The sequence below is a fragment of the Pecten maximus genome, chromosome 16 (assembly GCF_902652985.1).
Source record: "Pecten maximus chromosome 16, xPecMax1.1, whole genome shotgun sequence".
NCBI classification, from domain to species: Eukaryota; Metazoa; Mollusca; class Bivalvia; order Pectinida; family Pectinidae; genus Pecten; species Pecten maximus.
Window position 1 is genome coordinate 35,196,931 of NC_047030.1, and position 21,047 is coordinate 35,217,977.

At 35.3% G+C, this 21,047-nt stretch overlaps 2 protein-coding genes across 2 annotated transcripts in view; both read left to right on the forward strand.

Annotated features, from left to right (window-relative positions):
- The window catches only part of LOC117344798 (uncharacterized protein DDB_G0290685-like), a 9,376-nt gene extending 8,566 nt beyond the window's left edge, over positions 1-810 (forward strand). Inside the window, exon 3 of the mRNA XM_033907623.1 lies at positions 33-810. Coding sequence (XP_033763514.1) covers positions 33-810 — 778 coding nt within the window. The remainder of the gene's footprint in view (positions 1-32) is intronic.
- A 7,593-nt stretch (positions 811-8,403) lies between these two features.
- Positions 8,404-10,851, forward strand: LOC117344799 (uncharacterized protein DDB_G0290685-like). Its single transcript, XM_033907624.1, has 3 exons — positions 8,404-8,448; positions 10,099-10,255; positions 10,340-10,851. Exons 1-3 carry the CDS (start codon positions 8,404-8,406, stop codon positions 10,849-10,851), a joined length of 714 nt encoding a protein of 237 aa, XP_033763515.1.
- Positions 10,852-21,047: the final 10,196 nt, after the last annotated feature.

Consider the following 21,047-nt stretch of genomic DNA (forward strand, 5'->3'; position numbering starts at 1 on the left):
GAGGAATCAAATGAAAAAGGGTAAGATCACAGAGACAGTGGGCTTGACAACGAGGATGGAATAGGCCACAGAGACAGTGGGCTTGACAACGAGGATGGAATCGATTACAGAGACAGTGGGCTTGACAACGAGGATGGAATAGGCCACAGATACAGCAGGCTTGACAACGAGGACGGAATAGATTACAAAGACAGCGGGCTTAAAAATGAGGATGGAATAGGCCACAGTGACAGTTGGCTTGACAACGAGGATGGAATAGGCCACAGAGACAGCTCGCTTGACAACGAGGGTGGAATAGGCCACAGAGACAGCTCGCTTGACAACGAGGATGGAATAGGCCACAGATACAGCAGGCTTGACAACGAGGATGGAACAGGCCCCAGAGACAGTGGGCTTGTCAACGAGGATGGAACATGCCACAGAGACAGCTCGCTTAACAACGAGGATGGAATAGGCCACAGAGTCAGTTGGCTTGACAACGAGGATGGAATAGATTACAGAGACAACGGGCTTGACAACGAGGTTGGAATAGGCCACAGATACAGCGGGCTTGACAACGAGGATGGAATAGGCCACAGATACAGCAGCCTTGACAACGAGGATGGAATAGATGACAGAGACAGCGGGCTTGACAACGAGGTTGGAATAGGCCACAGATACAGCGGGCTTGACAACGAGGATGGAATAGGCCACAGTGACAGTTGCCTTGACAACGAGGGTGAAATAGGCCACAGACATTTTCGTAAACATCTATTCGCAGTTCTTCTGTTATTTTCCATAAGAAGCCTCACCTTCAAATTCTCTGTTTAACGACACATCTTCCTTTCTAGATAGAATGACCAATTTAAAATTGCCGATAAAATCAAAGTAACACTTATAAAAATAGGCTTGCGGAGCTTTTTCTGAATACCATTTATTTTACCATTTCTCCATATCTTAACCATGGTGACTGACCATGTCCAATATTGATGAAACTGTTGATTTAATTACGTTAAAATCAACGGCTTAAAGGAATCCATCTGAACTTAAGAAAAAAAAAGGTTTGCATAATTTATTTTGTTTTTGTAGCCCCTATAGAGATTTTCTCTCCTCTTCAGATAAAAACTACATCCGTACTTTAGTCCAACGAGGGTTTGCTCTTTAGCAGTTTTCACACTTTCACCAACCCGGCTAAAAAAACTGCAAAATACAAAATAACACGAAAGGTAAAATAATTAGACGTAAGTGACTGGCAGATGTTGTTTATTAGTTGATCTTGAATTTTCAAATTAGCGTATGGCTGTCAACACTCAATTAGGAACTGTGAAATTTGATTTATATAAAATAAACACACAAAGGTTTGGATTGTCTTGTTCGATACATAATACATGGGACTTGTTTTTTATCCGTATTATTTTGCAAGTAAATTTAGTTTTATCCATGTAAACCCTAGACACGTGTCGATGTACCATTGTATAATTGAGATGACCTTACTAAGGTTGATAACCTGGGTGGAAAAGAACTTAACTGTTAATGGAAATATCTATCACTAGCAAATAAACGTAGGAAAGATTTGTTATCAAATCTTCATTAAATCATATTCATTTTCAGCTTATTACATAAATAATATATTAACTGTGATTGTTCTTTAAGATTGTTATAAGATTTATTTTTGTTGACTGTAGATGTATGTGAAGAGAGTAAGTATTATTTTTGTATAATAATTTGTAGAATAAATGATATTTGTAGAATAAATGATGAGTCATGTAAGAGTGGGTGCCTTTGTCCTTAAATGTATGTATACTATTTACCCAATAAGTTGTAAAACTTACGGAATAAAGTTGAATTGAATTGAAGTGAATTTAATTTGAATTATTCAAAACAAATATGTTTAAACTAAACCAGTGTCGATCTTTTTTTGATACTGGACCATATGCACTCTTAATAAAAGCCATGACTATGCGAAAGAAAAGCATGATTGCACGGACGTCGAGGGAATTTAAGCGACAATTGAAATGTACATCACTTTGACAATATCATCAAAGCCCCATTTAAAAAAAACCCACAGTTTTCCTTGATTTCTTGAAATTCAGCAATTGAAAATTTCCTTATGATTAGGAATTAACCCCAAACCCTAACCCTAGGAAAACATTCTTGGATTTCATGGAAACAATCCTGGTTAAGGAATTTAAATTATTTAATGCTTTTCTATGGGATATTTTATGTCGTGCGATTTCCTGGGTTTGAAACTCAACCCTTTCACATTATACGGGAATTGGTCAAATTGGTTTTTTACGCCAAGAATTTGAACTGGATGGCTATAAAGTAGACAGTACAAATATATAGTGATATATGTCGGTTGACGATAAACTTTAATGCTAAAAGAGAATTATTGGAAAACTGGACCAAATTTTGCAATATAGTCGATTTACTTTGCTCGCTCTCTATTACCGAGAAGATAAGTCACATTCTACAAAATGGTTCCTACAGTTCGTCGCCACAAACGACGAGCTGTGGTAAAAGCGGATGTCTCAATGCCCAATCTGTAGTTAGTACCACCGGAAGAAGAGACTGTGGAAAACTTGGTACTGATATAGATCTCAGTTATTGAAGTGGTGCAAATATATATATCTAGTTTAGGTTCCTAATCATCCATTTATAACTTGTGATTTAATTAGTGGAATGTAATAGGATCATCGACGGTTTCATCAACATCAAGTTGGGGGAATTCGAAGTCCGTAGTTTAAAATATTCTATAGGAATGCAAGAAAGCATTAGAGGATTTAGAAGAATTCCTATTGAAGCATTTTTTCTATTATTTTATAATGCTTTTATATGAAAATTCAGTTATTATTGAACATGGTGACACTTTGGCCACGAGATGTAAGGTTTGATGTTGTCGCGACGGATAAGGTCAAGGAAGACTGTATAGGTAAATACTTCAACATGGAAGAAAATATAAAATATTGAGAGGAGTTAGGAAAGTATGAATTTTCTACGAGTTGTAATGGCGACAGGACATGGATTTTGGTCCCATCAATGTCCTCCAAAACGAAAGAACTCTATTTCACAGTGAATATTTCATTGTAATTGTATAGTTATATTAAGCCGAGATCAAAGGTCAGACACTGCTTACATCAATGTCAATCACTCGTGTAAAATCAGTCTCTCGGGGTACAGTCAAGATAATGGGTGATTTGGAGAGTCCATACCTACGTATGTTAACACATAACGACTTACTGTTTAGATATAGAGGGTGATTTGGACAGTCCATACCAACGTATGTTAACACATAACAACTTACTGTCCAGATATAGAGGGTGATTTGGACAGTCCATACCTACATATGTTAACACATAACGACTTACTGTCCAGATGACAGGTGATTTGGACAGTCCATACCTATATACATGTATGTTAACACATAACGACTTACTGTCCAGATGACAGGTGATTTGGACAGTCCATACCTACATACAATGTATGTTAACACATAACTACTTACTGTCCAGATAACAGGTAATTTGGACAGTCCCTACCTATATATGTTAACACATAACGACTTACTGTCCAGATAACGGGTGATTTAGACAGTCCATACCTACATATGTTAACACATAACGACTTACTGTCAAGATAGAGGGTGATTTGGAGAGTCCATACCTACGTATGTTAACACATAACAACTTACTGTCCAGATAGAGGGTGATTTGGACTGTCCATACCTACATATGTTAACACATGACAACTTACTGTCCAGATGACAGGTGATTTGGACAGTCCTTACCTACCTATGTTAACACATAACAGCTTATTGTCCAGATAACAGGTGATTTGGACAGTCCAGACCTACATATGTTAACACATAACGACTTACTGTCAAGATAGAGGGTGATTTGGACAGTCCATACCTACGTATGTTAACACATAACAACTTACTGTCCAGATAACAGGTAATTTGGACAGTCCCTACCTATATATGTTAACGCCACTGCATCACTTCTCATAGGAAAAACTCAACTCTTGTATAAATAAATTTGCTTATATTTATTGGTAACTAGCGATAGGTATACGCCGACACATTTTACAAATACTCGAACTCGTACACTCATTCACACATTACAACATCATGTATGTACTATAGACCTCAAATTCCCCACTGTAGAAATCATTAAAATTATGAAATGCAATACATATATTTTACCAATTAATCATGTATACATGTATACCATCTTATATAAAAATAAGCAATTACTTGATCTCGGATATTATTTACGTATACACGTGTGTCGCCTCTGGTCTACCCTCGCTGAATGACACACGTGATACCTAACACTGTCAACTGCACGTGCAAATACCATGACGCCACCTATGAGAAAACTCGCAACCTAAGGGAAAATGATTTCCGTCTAATTCGCTCCGTTCAAACCGCGGAAATTTTATTTATGGTTTTCATGTTGAGCATTATCAAGAAGGTGGGGTGTACAGATACTAACAAAATCAGACAATTCCCTATTGACTATTTCATTTAAAGCCAACAAAAGATATCTACATGTCGTTTGTTTAGAGGAATAGGGACGTATCTCCAACATGGAGTAGTAAAGGGCCGTATCTCAAATTTATCAATTTTTAGATTTTGATAAATTACAATTCCGACTGAGCTTTTCTTATAGAATATGTACTTTATATCAATGGAAATTATCTAAAAAAATTTAAATCACATAATATTTTAATAGAATTAGACCAATTCAATTGATATAATGTACAAATTCTATAAGAAAATCTCACTCGTAGTTGTAATTTATTAAAATCTAAAAATTGATAAATTTAAGATACGGCCCTTTACTTCTAAGCACTCCTTGTTGGAGATACGTCCTTGTTCCTCTAAACAATCGATGTATGCATGCAGATTGTATTGCATTTCTTCCTTTAAAAGTTCTTCCCCTCCTCATTTTCTTTATAACACTAACTCACCTTAGGTCATAAAATTTCTCTTAACGATCATCTGGAACATGACGAGAACGATTCACCCAGTACCAGTATGGATACGGTGATCTGCTACCGTGCTTAGGGGTAGTATTCCAGTGTGATTACACTATAAAGTCTCGGTCTGTTTCAACGTCACTGGCGAACCTTATTTTGTATATAGGGCGAACAGCAATGTCAATCAAACATCAGTTTCTTGTTTAAAATGGTACAAAAACATTAAGACTCACATATGCAGGGTGTTCCCATATAAGTCAATGTTGAGGATCATGTACATAACAGCAGGTACATTTTGTTCCCAGTCCACGACTTGTTAGGATGGCCTCTTAAGCAGATGTTGATTAATGCTGGAAATTACACTTTCCCTACGTCTTCTGTACATAATGACCGTCAGATACAGGGCTTTTAACCCACTTTGATATGCATCACCTATCGGTCAAGGGAATAAGATTATACGCATTTGGCTATTATCTTTCTTGAGAAATAAACGCGGTGTTTCATGAAAGGTATACGTTTCTTTTTCATAAATGATATCCAAATTGACATAACAAGCGCTCAGTTCAGCGTGTGGATTCGTTCGATTTGGCGCAGTCTCAGATGATAAAAAGACGTTTCGCCGTAACTTGAATGTCCTGCTTTCATTCATATACATACACGTTCTTGACGTTTTTTTAAAACTCCGCAATTATGAAATATATCTCATTTTTGGGTAAATGCACCTCACCATCCAAATATGGATTTTTAATTCAATCTATTTTGAACGTCCTCCGTCACCTCCCAGATACTAATTTCGTAGACCCTCGGGATCACAGAAGAGCTGTGTTGTAGCAGTATAAAGAACATAATACTGTGGTTCTGCAGTCTCCCGAAACACATACAAAGTCAGAGGATGCCAAACTGATTAAATTCAACGGAGTAAAGGTTACGGAATGGGACCACAATTTATGATTTTAATCAAATTGAGGAGAAGTCCTCTTTAAATGCTCCTAGATGTTGATAAGATGCTGCAAAATATTAAATCAAAACAGCTGTATCGTGCAGTTAGCTTCATTTTCGTCTCTGGTGTATCTTACTCTCTTCACAAAATCAAAATATCAAAAACAGGATATTAACTGATATATTTTATTTTAAAATGCGAAAACAATGAAATATGTTCAAGCATTTATGCAACAATGTTATATTAAATAAAAATATATACAGCATTGTTTACATTGTTAAAATAATTGTTTACAATGCTAAAACAATTACATTCAATGCTAAAACAATTATATACAATTCTCAAACAATTGTTTTTATGTACACTTTTAAAACAATTACAATGTATATACAATTTTCAAATAATTGTTTATATATACAATGTTAAAAAATTATATACAATTCTCAAACAATTGTTTTTATATAAACTTTTAAAACAATTATATACAATTCTCAAATAATTGTTTATATATACAATGTTAAAAAATTATATACAATTCTCAAACAATTGTTTTTATGTACACTTTTAAAACAATTATATACAATTCTCAAACAATTGTTTTATATACACTTTTAAAACAATTATATACTATTCTTAAACCAATAAAAATATATATACTGTACAACGACTGACTTTATGTCAGTTTGTTTCTGTGAAAATGCGTTAATTATGGCATATAATGAGGGAGTAGGTAAAAAATCAAGATGGCGACACCTGTTATACAGATAGTTTCAACATGTATCATAGAAGTTTAAAATTATTGAATAATTAAACCTGGGATCAATCGTTATTATCAATTGTTTTACCTCCAAAGTATTCGATGCTACACCGGCGACAGCTATTAGACTAGTTCTCAGGTAAATCGTTAAATGACACATCGGTATAGAAACAATAGGATTTCATCAGAATGCAAAGAATTGTTTATTCACTTTAAATTTTACTCGGAAAATGCAACGTAGAAATATACATTCACATTTTTAAAGTAAAATTACTTTCTATTACTAGTAATGTTTTCTCGAAGAAAAGTTATTTCCAAATAATTACTATTATTATCCCAACTATCAAAACACAACAATCCCTTTCCGAAGAAATCTTAACATACTATTTCAAGCAGCAACTCAACATACCTCCTGTTACGGACTTCCTGAATATGAGCTACAATTAAGTATGTCTGATGTTGTTCAAGTCCCAGTTATCAGTACGAAATTGTCCTGTACATAACTTTTGTTATCATTAATGTTATTATCAACAGTTCCTCGTCGGCTAGATATGGTAATGTTGTATTTCGACTGCACAATACATTATATAATGATATCATCAATTAAGCGATTGTTTATGGCGTACGGTCAAATATCATGTCACTAAGGATCCAATTAGTCACATATTATATTGTCTCGTTTTCTTTAAGATTGAAACCATTTTTCTTAACTTCCTTTGTTCCTCCGTGGAATATGAACGCAAGATGGATTCAACTTTTTTTCGAGTGATGATAGCATTTCCTTTTATACTGGGAATTGGATCTTGTCCTTCTGCGGGTTCGTCTCGTTGAACTAAGCAGTACTTGTGTTTTATCCTGGGCGACCGGTCGACTCTATGTTCTGTATATTCAATCCTCACAAATGGATTGTTTTGATATGTATATACACGTTTCTCCACAGTCTCCTTCTTGAGTTCTCCATTGACTGCTTCAGTACTAGAACTACTGTCAGTCACTTTTGAAATTGTCTCGCATGCCTCGCCATCCTTTTGACTATCTGAGTTGCTCACATCGGTATGATATCCTGCATTTTCTTGATGTTCTGACACATTAGAATATGTCATCGACTGCTCTCTATTCAAAACCGAGTGTTGACTGCATTCAAAATCGTCATTCCCTTCCATAGCATACGACAGCGTCGAATTGTTGTTTTGTTTATCGTTAACCATCCTTGCTTGAGGCGGTTTACCGATCCTTTCATTAAGCGATCGACAAGTAAGATCTTTACGGAATTTTCCGTCGACCAAGTACGTTGCCATGTACTGGCTCGGTTGTCAGCTTGGAAATGGTATATGGCTGGGTGCGTCCTCCTCTTTTATAGCGACTCGGTGTCACGTGATAGTATATCTTATTATAGAATGGAAGCATCGCTGAAATCAACAGCTTTGTGATCAAAGGAAGGCTAGGTTTCAACTAACTGCCACGTGATTAGCGAATAACTACCGTGCCAGCTATCATGTTTATCACATGTTATGATCGTCTGGAAAGTCACCTCCTCGAAACAACTATTGAACCGTAACGACTACAGAACCGTAACATTTTTTTTTTTTTTTATTTTGAGCATATTTATTCGTCTTAAGATGTCCAGTACCCAAATACTACGTTTAAATTGCGGATAAATAACTACCTTCTCGCACAGGAGAGTTGTCGCCCTTCACCTAATTGGGTACTCAGGTACTGTAAACTGTTGTAAGTACCTTATATTATGTTGCTGCTACATTTATGTCATCCGGATGATTATTACCTGAAGGTAAGCATGACACAAAATACATATCCTGAAGGTTAGACGTAAAAATTGTACCTAATGACCTGTCGCATGGTTCGTAAGAGGCAACTAAATTTGTTGGGTTTTGGGGGGTTTTTGGATTTTTTTTTTTTTTTTTTTTTGTTGTTGTTTTTTTTTTTTTTTTTGGGGGGGGGGGGGAGGGGAGGGGGGTTATCATTTTTTAACCATTCTCTCCTTCATAATGTCTCCTTTGACAAAGCCTCGCCTTTTCACTACAGCTAAGCATTCGTGTCTAGACTACGAAATTTTAACGTGATGGCACTTGAAATTCGCCCTCGCGTGACACCATCCATACCTAATAATTCAAAGTAATTTCGCTCGGATACAAGGCGGGGGCGGGGTATAGGAAGATGAATAGACAGATAAATACAAAGGAGGTAGAATCTGGTGTTTTTGGATATTGAACAAGATATAAGAAAAGATTGGTCCTGTTGGATGTGTATCGCGTGTATCACCCATTTGTGACACTCTGTGTTATACACAGACAACCGACAAATTCTCTCGACACCTTAACACATTCAAAGTGTTGACATTTCGTTATAACATAGAATATCGACATGGAAACGACCTTCTAACTGAAAATCAATGAATGACGGCAAAATACGAACAAAAAAAGGAAAAGGTAAAAAAGAAACAAACAAGAAATATCTTTAAAAAAGATAAACGGCATAGTTTTAATGCCTGTGGTTATAACATACATCTGCTGGTGAAATAAATGAACGAACTAATGTGTTTCAGCACAGATAACAAAATTATTTAAGCATTGCTGTCATTTTTTAGTTTCATCGGGGTATGAAACAAATTTTGTTTGCAAACTGTATGAATCCTGCGTAGCGGATTCTTACAGAAGTTTGCAGACAAAATTTGTTTCATACCCCGATGAAACTAAAAAAAATAATTGACATCAACGCTTATAATTAATTTTTGAAAATGATTTTCTAATTTAAAACATGTTTTATGTACAATTTTACTGGTTTTTAATTGGGATTCTTTTTCTCAAATCAATACGCAACGTCAATTGTCGTATTGTGACATCACATTTTTCGCGCCATTCTCGGAATTTCTTTCATAGAAGAATGAAAAGAATTTTTCGACCAATCAGATTTGAGTATTTACCATGAAAACAAAGAAAAATTAATTATATCAGTTTCAATCATTTTTGGTGATAATAAGAGTGCATTTAAATGAGGAATATTATTTCATAAATGTGTCATTTGAAAAGATACATCCATTTATTCAGCTTGCATTCGATCTTAACTTTGTTTCGTTTTTAACTGCATATCTGCATTTTGCATTGACCGCTACATTGACCAATCACATACTTCATCTTGACCAGTAACGCCACCTGTCGCGTCATATCCGGGCCAAAAGAATATTATACGGCTATGCCGAAAAAACACACAATGTCAACATCTAAATGAGACCGAAAGCCTGATTCAAATTCGATAAAACGCGGGAAAAACACGAAGCACACATTTATGTTGTGGATACCTTTGAATATGTAAATGAAGTATAAGACCATGTATTTCTGTGTAGTTAGCGTCTTCTGATCCGTTAATTACTGCTGCTATGTAACTCTAGGTCAAATCAGTAACGTGATATCTTCAAAATGAGAAAAAGGGTCACAGAGACAGCGGGCTTGACAACGAGGATGGAATAGGCCACAGAAACAGTTGGCTTGACAACGAGGATGGAATAGGCCACAGATACAGTGGGCTTGGCAACGAGGATGGAATAGGCCACAGAGACAGTTGGCTTGACAACGAGGATGGTATATATAACAGAGACAGTTGACTTGACAACGAGGATGGTATATATAACAGAGACAGTTGACTTGACAACGAGGATGGAATAGGCCACAGTGACAGTTGGCTTGACAACGAGGATGGAATAGGCCACAGTGACAGTTGGCTTGACAACGAGGATGGAATAGATTACAGAGACAATGGGCTTGACAACGAGGATCGTATATATTACAGAGACAGCGGGTTTGACAACGAGGATGGAATAGGCCACAGTGACAGTTGGCTTGACAACAAGGATCCAATAGGCCACAGAGACAGTTGGCTTGACAACAAGGATGGAATAGGCCACAGAGACAGTGGGCTTGACAACGAGGATGGAATAGGCCACAGATACAGCGGGCTTGACAACAAGGATGGAATAGGCCACAGAGACAACTGGCTTGACAACGAGGGTGAAATAGGCCACAGATACAGCTGGCTTGACAACGAGGATGGAATAGGCCACAGTCACAGCTGGCTTGACAACGAGGCTGAAATAGGCCACAGACAATTTCGTAAACATCTATTCGCAGCTCTTCTGTTATTTTCCATCAGAAGCCTCACCTTCAAATTCTTTGTTTAATGATACATCTTCCTTTCTAGATAGAACGACCAATTTAAAATTGCCGATAAAATCAAAGTTACATTGATAAAAATAGGTTTGTGGAGCTTTTTCTGAAAACCATTTATTTTACCATTTCTCCGTATCTTAACCATGGTGACTGACCATGTCCAATATTGATGAAACTGTTGATTTAATGACGTTAAAATCAACGGCTTAAAGGAATTCATCTGAACTTAAGAAAAAAAAGGTTTACATAATTCATTTTGCTTTTGTAGCCCCTATAGAGATTTTCTCTCCTCTTCAGATAAAAACTACATCCGTACTTTAGTCCAACGAGGGTTTGCTCTTTAGCAGTTTTCACACTTTCACCAACCCGACTAAAAAACTGCGAAATACAAAATAACACGAAAGGTAGAGTAATTAGATGTAAGTGACTGGCAGATGTTGTTTATTAGTTGATCTTGAATTTTCAAATTAGCGTATGGCTGTCAACACTCAATTAGGAACTGTGAAATTTGATTGATATAAAATAAACACACAAAGGTTTGGATTGTCTTGTTCGATACATAATACATAGAGGACTTGTTTTTTATCGGTAATATTTTGCAAGTAAATTTAGTTTTATCCATGTAAACCCTAGACACGTGTCGATGTACCATTGTATAATTGTTCACGCGATATGACCTTACTTAGGTTGATAACCTGTGTGGAAAAGAACTTAACCTGTTAATGGAAATATCTATCACTAGCAAATAAACGTAGGAAAGATTTGTTATCAAATCTTCATTAAATCATATTCATTTTCAGCTTATTACATAAATAATATATTAACTGTGATTGTTCTTTAAGATTGTTATAAGATTTATTTTTGTTGACTGTAGATGTATGTGAAGAGAGTAAGTATTATTTTTGTATAATAATTTGTAGAATAAATGATATTTGTAGAATAAATGATGAGTCATGTAAGAGTGGGTGCCTTTGTCCTTAAATGTATGTATACTATTTACCCAATAAGTTGTAAAACTTACGGAATAAAGTTGAATTGAATTGAAGTGAATTTAATTTGAATTATTCAAAACAAATATGTTTAAACTAAACCAGTGTCGATCTTTTTTTGATACTGGACCATATGCACTCTTAATAAAAGCCATGACTATGCGAAAGAAAAGCATGATTGCACGGACGTCGAGGGAATTTAAGCGACAATTGAAATGTACATCACTTTGACAATATCATCAAAGCCCCATTTAAAAAAAAACACACAGTTTTCCTTGATTTCTTGAAATTCAGCAATTGAAAATTTCCTTATGATTAGGAATTAACCCCAAACCCTAGCCCTAGGAAAACATTCTTGGATTTCATGGAAACAATCCTGGTTAAGGAATTTAAATTATTTAATGCTTTTCTATGGGATATTTTATGTCGTGCGATTTCCTGGGTTTGAAACTCAACCCTTTCACATTATACGGGAATTGGTCAAAATGGTTTTTTACGCCAAGAATTTGAACTGGATGGCTATAAAGTAGACCGTACAAATATATAGTGATATATGTCGGTTGACGATAAACTTTAATCCCAAAAGAGAATTATTGGAAAATTGGACCAAATTTTCCAACATAGTCGATTTACTTTGCTCGCTCTCTATTACCGAGATGACAAGTGACATTCTACAAAATGGTTCCTACAGTTCGTCGCCCCCAACAACGAACCGTGGATAAAACCGGATGTCTCAATGCCGAATCTGTAGTTAGTACCACCGGAAGTAAAAATTGTGGAAAACTTAGTCAAGATACAGATCTCAGTTATTGAAGTGGTGCAAATATATATATCTAGTTTAGGTTCCTAATCATCCATTTATAACTTGTGAAATACTTAGTGGAATGTAACAGGATCATCGACCTACACGCCACGGTTTATCAACATCAAGTCAGGGGGATTTGAAGTCCGTAGTTTAAGTATTCTATAGGAATGCAAGAAAGCATTAGGGGATTTAAAGAAAATCCTATTAAAGGATTTTTTCTTTTATTTTATAATGCTTTTATATGAAATTTCAGTTATTATTGAACATGGTGACACTTTGGCCACGAGATGTAAGGTTTGATGTTGTCGCGTCGGATGAGGTCAGTGAAGAATGTATAGGCATAGGAAAACACTTCAACATTAAAGAAAATATAACAAGAAATATCTTTAAAAAAGATAAACGGCATAGTTTTAATGCTGGTGGTTATAATGTAAAACCGCTGGTGAAATATATTAACGAACTAATGCCTTTCAGTACGGATAACAAAATCATATCAGTTTGAATCATTTTTGGTGATAATAAGACTGCATTTGAATCAGGAATAAAATTCATAATGTGTCATTTGTAAAGATACATCCACTTATTCAGCTTGCATTCAGTCTTGACTTTGTTTCGTTTTTAACTGCATATCTGCATTTTGCATCTACAGCTACATTGACCAATCACATACTTCATCTTGACCAGTAACGCCACCTGTCGCGTCATATCCGGAGCCAAAAGAAAATTATACGGCTATGCCGAAAAATATTGAGAGGAGTTAGGAAAGTATGAAGTTTCTACGAGTTGTAATGGCGACAGGAAATGGATTTTGGTCCCATCAATGTCCTCCAAAACGAAAGAACTCTATTTCACAGTGAATATTTCATTGTAATTGTAAAGTTATATTACGCCGAGATCAAAGGTCAGACACTGCTTATATCAATGTTAATCAGTCGGATAAAACCAGTATATCGGGGTACAGTCAAGATAGAGGGTGATTTGGACAGTCCATACCTACATATGTTAACACATAACTTACAGTCAAGATAGAGGGTGATTTGGACAGTCCATACCTACATATGTTAACACATAACTTACTGTCCAGATAACAGGTGATTTGGACAGTCCATACCTACGTATGTTAACACATAACAACTTACTGTCCAGATAACAGATGATTTGGACAGTCCATCCCTACATATGTTAACACATAACAACTTACTGTCCAGATATAGAGGGTGATTTGGACAGTCCATACCTACATATGTTAACACATAACAACTTACTGTCCAGATAACAGGTGTATTGGACAGTCCATACCTACATATGTTAACACATAACAACTTACTGTCCAGATATAGAGGGTGATTTGGACAGTCCATACCTACATATGTTAACACATACAACTTACAGTCCACATATAGAGGGTGATTTGGACAGTCCATAACTACGTATGTTACACATAACAACTTACTGTCAAGATATAGAGGGTGATTTGGACAGTCCATACCTACATTTGTTAACACATAACAACTTACTGTCCATATAACAGGTGATTTGGACAGTCCATACCTACATATGTTAACACATAACAACTTACTGTCCAGATAACATGAATTGGACAGTCCATACCTACATATGTTAACACATAACAACTTACTGTCCAGATAACAGATGATTTGGACAGACTGCACCTTCATATGTTAACACATGACAACTTGCTGTCCAGATAACACATGATTTGGACAGCCGTACCTACATATGTTAACACATAACAACTTATTGTCCAGATAACACATGATTTGGACAGTCCATACCTACGTATGTTAACACATAACAACTTACTGTCCAGATATAGAGGTGATTTTGACAGTCCATACCTACGTATGTTAACATATAACAACTTACTGTCCAGATATAGAGGGTGTATTGGACAGTCCATACCTACATATGTTAACACATAACAACTTACTGTCCAGGTAACAGGTGATTTGGACAGTCCCTACCTACATATGTTAACACATAACAACTTACTGTCCAGATAACAGGTGATTTGGACAGTCCATACCTACATATGTTAACACATAACTTACAGTCAAGATAGAGGGTGATTTGGACAATCCATACCTACATATGTTAACACATAACAACTTACTGTCCAGATAACAGGTGTATTGGACAGTCCATACCTACATATGTTAACACATAACAACTTACTGTCCAGATATAGAGGGTGATTTGGACAGTCCATACCTACATATGTTAACACATACAACTTACAGTCCACATATAGAGGGTGATTTGGACAGTCCATAACTACGTATGTTACACATAACAACTTACTGTCAAGATATAGAGGGTGATTTGGACAGTCCATACCTACATATGTTAACACATAACAACTTACTGCCCATATAACAGGTGATTTGGACAGTCCATCCCTACATATGTTAACACATAACAACTTACTGTCCAGATAACATGAATTGGACAGTCCATACCTACATATGTTAACACATAACAACTTACTGTCCAGATAACAGGTGATTTGGACAGACTGCACCTTCATATGTTAACACATGACAACTTGCTGTCCAGATAACACATGATTTGGACAGCCGTACCTACATATGTTAACACATAACAACGTATTGTCCAGATAACACATGATTTGGACAGTCCATACCTACGTATGTTAACACATAACAACTTACTGTCCAGATATAGAGGTGATTTTGACAGTCCATACCTACGTATGTTAACATATAACTTACTGTCCAGATATAGAGGGTGTATTGGACAGTCCATACCTACATATGTTAACACATAACAACTTACTGTCCAGATGACAGGTGATTTGGACAGTCCATACCTACGTATGTTAACACATAACAACTTACTGTCCAGATAACAGGTGTATTGGACAGTCCATACCTACGTATGTTAACACATAACAACTTACTGTCCAGATAACAGGTGATTTGGACAGTCCCTACCTACGTATGTTAACACATAACGACTTACTGTCCAGATGACAGGTGATTTGGACAGTCCCTACCTACATATGTTAACACATAACGACTTACTGTCCAGATAACAGGTGATGTGGACAGTCCATACCTACATATGTTAACACATAACGACTTACTGTCCAGATGACAGGTGATTTGGACAGTCCATACCTACATATGTTAACACATAACGACTTACTGTCCAGATGACAGGTGATTTGGACAGTCCATACCTACATATGTTAACACATAACGACTTACTGTCCAGATGACAGGTGATTTGGACAGTCCATACCTACATATGTTAACACATAACGACTTACTATCCAGATGACAGGTGATTTGGACAGTCCATACCTACATATGTTAACACATAACTTACAGTCAAGATAGAGAGTGATTTGGACAGTCCATACCTACATATGTTAACACATAACGACTTACTGTCCAGATAACAGGTGATTTGGACAGTCCAGACCTACATATGTTAACACATAACGACTTACTGTCAAGATAGAGGGTGATTTGGACAGTCCATACCTACATATGTTAACACATAACAACTTACTGTCCAGATAACAGGTGATTTGGACAGTCCATACCTACATATGTTAACACATAACAACTTACTGTCCAGATAGAGGGTGATTTGGACAGTCCATACCTACATATGTTAACACATAACAACTTACTGTCCAGATAACAGGTGATTTGGACAGTCCCTACCTATATATGTTAACACATAACGACTTACTGTCCAGATAACGGGTGATTTGGACAGTCCATACCTACATTCAATTTCAATTTATTTATTCCAAATGCAACACAGCATATAGGATAACACAATATTCATATAATATGTATACATATTGCAACTTGAATGACAAGATGGCGGAGGGCACAGCACAAGCAATATACTTACGACACATAATAATGAAAAACATAATGATTTTTAAAACTTGTAACTGATGCATAACAATTCAGCGTTTACGTATTGCATGCCTATGACGTCATGACAGTATGACGACATAATTTAAACATGTACTATTCAATATAAGTAACATACTTTCTAAATATACACAAGAACACTATATATGAAAACTGTGATCATAATTTCCAAAACACATTTAATTCAATTACTTACAAGGAGAGTTTTTCTTTCTGCAGTGGCATCTAACAAAAATTTACCCAATCTATTCAAAGTTTTAACACTTTTACTGGAAAATAATTCTATCAGTTTATAAACACTTGGACGAGAATAATAATACTTTTTGATGTATGTTTTTCTTAGTTCAAAATATGCAGGACAAAGAAGCACAAAATGTACTTCGTCCTCGACGTCATTTTTGTCACAAACTGTGCAAATTCTTTTACTTCTAGGTATTTTATTGTAGCGCCCAGATTCAATATTAAGACTGTGTCCTTGCATACGGAATTGACTCAATAACTTTTTTAATTTATAATCAATTGGCTTAAGATAAAATTGAGTATTGAAGGTATCCACAATATGTTTGTATAAATAACATTTCGACGATATATCAAACGCACTGCGTAATTCTTGAATAAATATATCATGAACACGCTGGCCATATACTTGCATAAAATGACATTCATTTAAAACGTATTGGCTGTTCCAAATATAACCAAAACCTGAACTACAAAGCTCATTTTTAATATGATAAACCCAATTACTTTTACAATTAGGTTTTTTATTATTCAATTCGACAAGTGCATCATAACATGATTTTAAAACACAGTTATTGGTTTTTAGTAATTTCAGCCAATATTTCATTACTGCTATTTTACGTTGTACATACAATGAATATCTACCAGTTTCGAAGAAGACCATAGCAGAATTTACCGATTTCTTAACATTAAGTAAGTCTTTGAGAAAAAGGAGATGAATTTTTTCAATTTGTGGTGAAACAGCTTGTCCCCATGCATACTTCACATCCGTAATTCAAAACACATGCAACATAAGTGTCAAATAAAGACATTTTCGTTTCAATATTAAGGGTGAACACTTTCATTTTTCTTTTTCGGCATAGCCGTCTAATTTTCTTTTGGCCCCGGATATGACGCGACAGGTGGCGTTCTGGTCAAGATGAAGTATGTGATTGGTCAATGTAGCGGTCAATGCAAAATGCAGATATACAGTTAAAAACGAAACAAAGTTAAAGGGACCTCACGGTAAACCAATATTTATTTTGTATTTTTTATCATATTATTGGGTATATCTTTTAAAAAAAATAACCTTCTGAACAATGACCATTCGAATTCGATGATGTATGTACATAAAAACATCAATTATCAATTATTAAAATGTTATCACTCTGAATATGCAAATTTTGTGACATATACGATAAACGCATGCGCACAACAAACTAAAAATGGCTTCCAATGTGAATCGACTGGGGTTGAAAACGATAACAGCTTCCGCAATGAAGAGAATAATAGGAAAATGGGTCAAACACAATCCTAGAATTAAACTGGGGAAGCAGTACAATAGATTGTAACAGTTCAAACATGAAAACAACAGTAATACGGACGCCGCTCGTATTCTGCTTGATTGTTTGATAGTAGGTCATGATAATATCGGTAATATTTACACAAACTCGGTATTTACACATAAATATGTGTGCCGTAATATATACAGAACGTGTTATTTAACATTTAAACCACTAGTACTGTGTATAATATAGTTATCAAACTAACCCAGATGGAATATAGATATCGCCTTGTAAACTATCGTGTGTTTGTGTTGCCACGATTTCAAAACAGTCACGTAATGATCTAAAAATAATTTCCGCGCTAAATTTAGAGGGGGATTCCCAACTAAATCGAGTGGTCAAGCTGGACATAGGGATTTACTGTGAACATTGGAACAGCACAGAAACATAACTGGAAAGGAACAAAACGCGTACATTCAGTGAAAATTGCAACGTTTTTACCGTGATGTCCCTTTTAAATTGAATGCAAGCTGAATAAGTGGATGCATCTATTCAAATGACACATTTGCAGTCTTATTATCACCAAAATGATTCAAACTGATATAATTTTGTTATCCGTGCTGAAACTGCGCATTTATTAATTACATCGTAGTTCGTTAATTTATTTCACCAGTAGTTTTACATTATAACCACCAGCATTAAAACTATGCCGTTTATCTTTTTTAAAGATATTTCTTGTTAAATGATAATATGCTTTTCTTCCTTGGCAAGCCAAAGTATCTAATGCTGCAGTGAATCTACCGTTAAAGTTAAAAATCAAGGTAACAAAACTTATCGACAATTTCTATAGGGTTTCCATTAAAAGTCCAGTTTTCAGAGGGTAGCATTCTTTTTCTTTTCCTAAAAACAACAATTTTTGTTTTATCTGTAGTTATTTTTAAGTTCCATTTAAGAGTATAAGTCTGTAAACTATCAAGCATATTTTGTATGTTAACACATAACTACTTACTGTCCAAATAACAAGTGATTTGGATGACTGATTCCCTGAACGCCTACATTTTGAAATAACACCCTACTGACTATGTTTGTACAGTAATCACAGTCTGTTCTGGTGAAGTCACTATAAGTTACCTGTGTTTTACCTGTATAAATATATGTTACCTGTAAATTTCATTGTATATTTCTCATCAAAATTAAAGGTCAATAGTAATGAATATATTATACTGCACAAAAATATAATATATATTAGAATTAACTATGCTTATGATAATTGCCAATACTTATTTAAACAAATTAATGATTATCAAATTAGTAAATATCAATAATTATCAAATTAATATTAATTGATAATTCATTGAAATTAATATTTATTAATGATTCATTGTGTGCTCAATATTTTGCTTATTTATCTATTTTTTTTTGAATGACATTCGGTGCGTATTATATTATGGCGTTTCTTTTTGAAATAATGAACGGCTTTGAAATTCAGTTTCAGTTAGAAAGACTGTATATAATTTCTTAAACAGAATAGAACATGAAATATTTTTTATGTTTGTTTTTTCCAAATTCTGAACGACATTCAGACTACATTACATTTGCTTCTGGCCTCTTATGAAAATATTTGAATTGTATTAACCTATTTTAACGGATCTACCAGAGGCGTTGTTTAGATATAATGACAGAAAACAGGGCCGTATAAATTGTTACTGACATATATTGTGAGATATGTCCTTCTGTGCTGGTGTCGACTATACGTATGTGAAACACTGGTTTAGTTTAAACATATTTATTGTCAGAACATAGACACGGGATTAGGCACAAGTTACAACAACTTATCAACGCCTTCTCCCAACATATATACAGTGTATTACAAGGCATAGTTACATGTACATGGATAATGACAAAAATGATAAAATATACGGTTTACTAAATAAATTGATCTAATTACATAAATTCAAAACCTATTACTGGATTTGATAAAACATTGCACATATCTAAAGATATTTCTTTTAAGGTCAACGGAAAGTTGTGAGTTTCCATATAATTCAGATTATGTAGGTTTTAGAACAAAATACGCATTTCGTTAGTAAAACGGTTACATTCCATAAAATAGTGAAAGACATTCTCACAAGGATGATCACAAATACAAGCTGCGCTTTCTACAAGATTTAAACACTAGCTACTGCAGAACGTTGAATCCTATCAAGCATTAATTTCGGAAAACCTACTTACAGACAGGTCGCGAAAATTCCGTGTGGCAGCGACACTCCTTCCAACTTAATTGAGATTCCAAACTTATTAATGATAACCACAATTCTAGATATGTATCTTTATGTAGACTGTCTTCAATCCTGAAGCGGCGAGGGACAATTTAAGTAAAAAGTCCTTAAACCCCCCCCCCCCCCCCCCCCCCCCCCACAAAAAAAAAAACCTCTACGTCCTCGGCCGAACCATTCCGGTCATTTTTGAAAATTCACAGTTTGTTGGTAACATTCTGCAAGGTTTTGAATACTTCTGACAAGATTTGCCGCTGTTTAGGAGTAATGCAGATTTTTTTTTGGGAAGCCAACGATCAATTTCAAGCAGGGTCTTATAATTTTACGGTCTTGTTTCAAGACATACTTACAAAATGCTGTTTATTTTAAAGAGAACCCAGGACAGATTTTTATTTGTCCTTTGCTGTCTCTATTCAACGACGCAGTAACTAGATTTATAATCAACCCGACCAGGAATTATTCAATCAGTACGCTAATTAAATAACTTCGCTTAAAAAAATATTAAATTACCGTATCCCCTCAAAATTTCGCTATCAGATAATTGCAATCATAGCTTATCTTTTTTCTTGGCAGCAAGAATCTTCGCGGGAATGAAACTCAAGGGTGGGCGGAGCCAAATATTGGCGGGAGTTACTATCATTTCCGGTTCAATGCATGGCCGCTGGTGCGTGTTTACCGACGAAAGGGGTGACGTAGC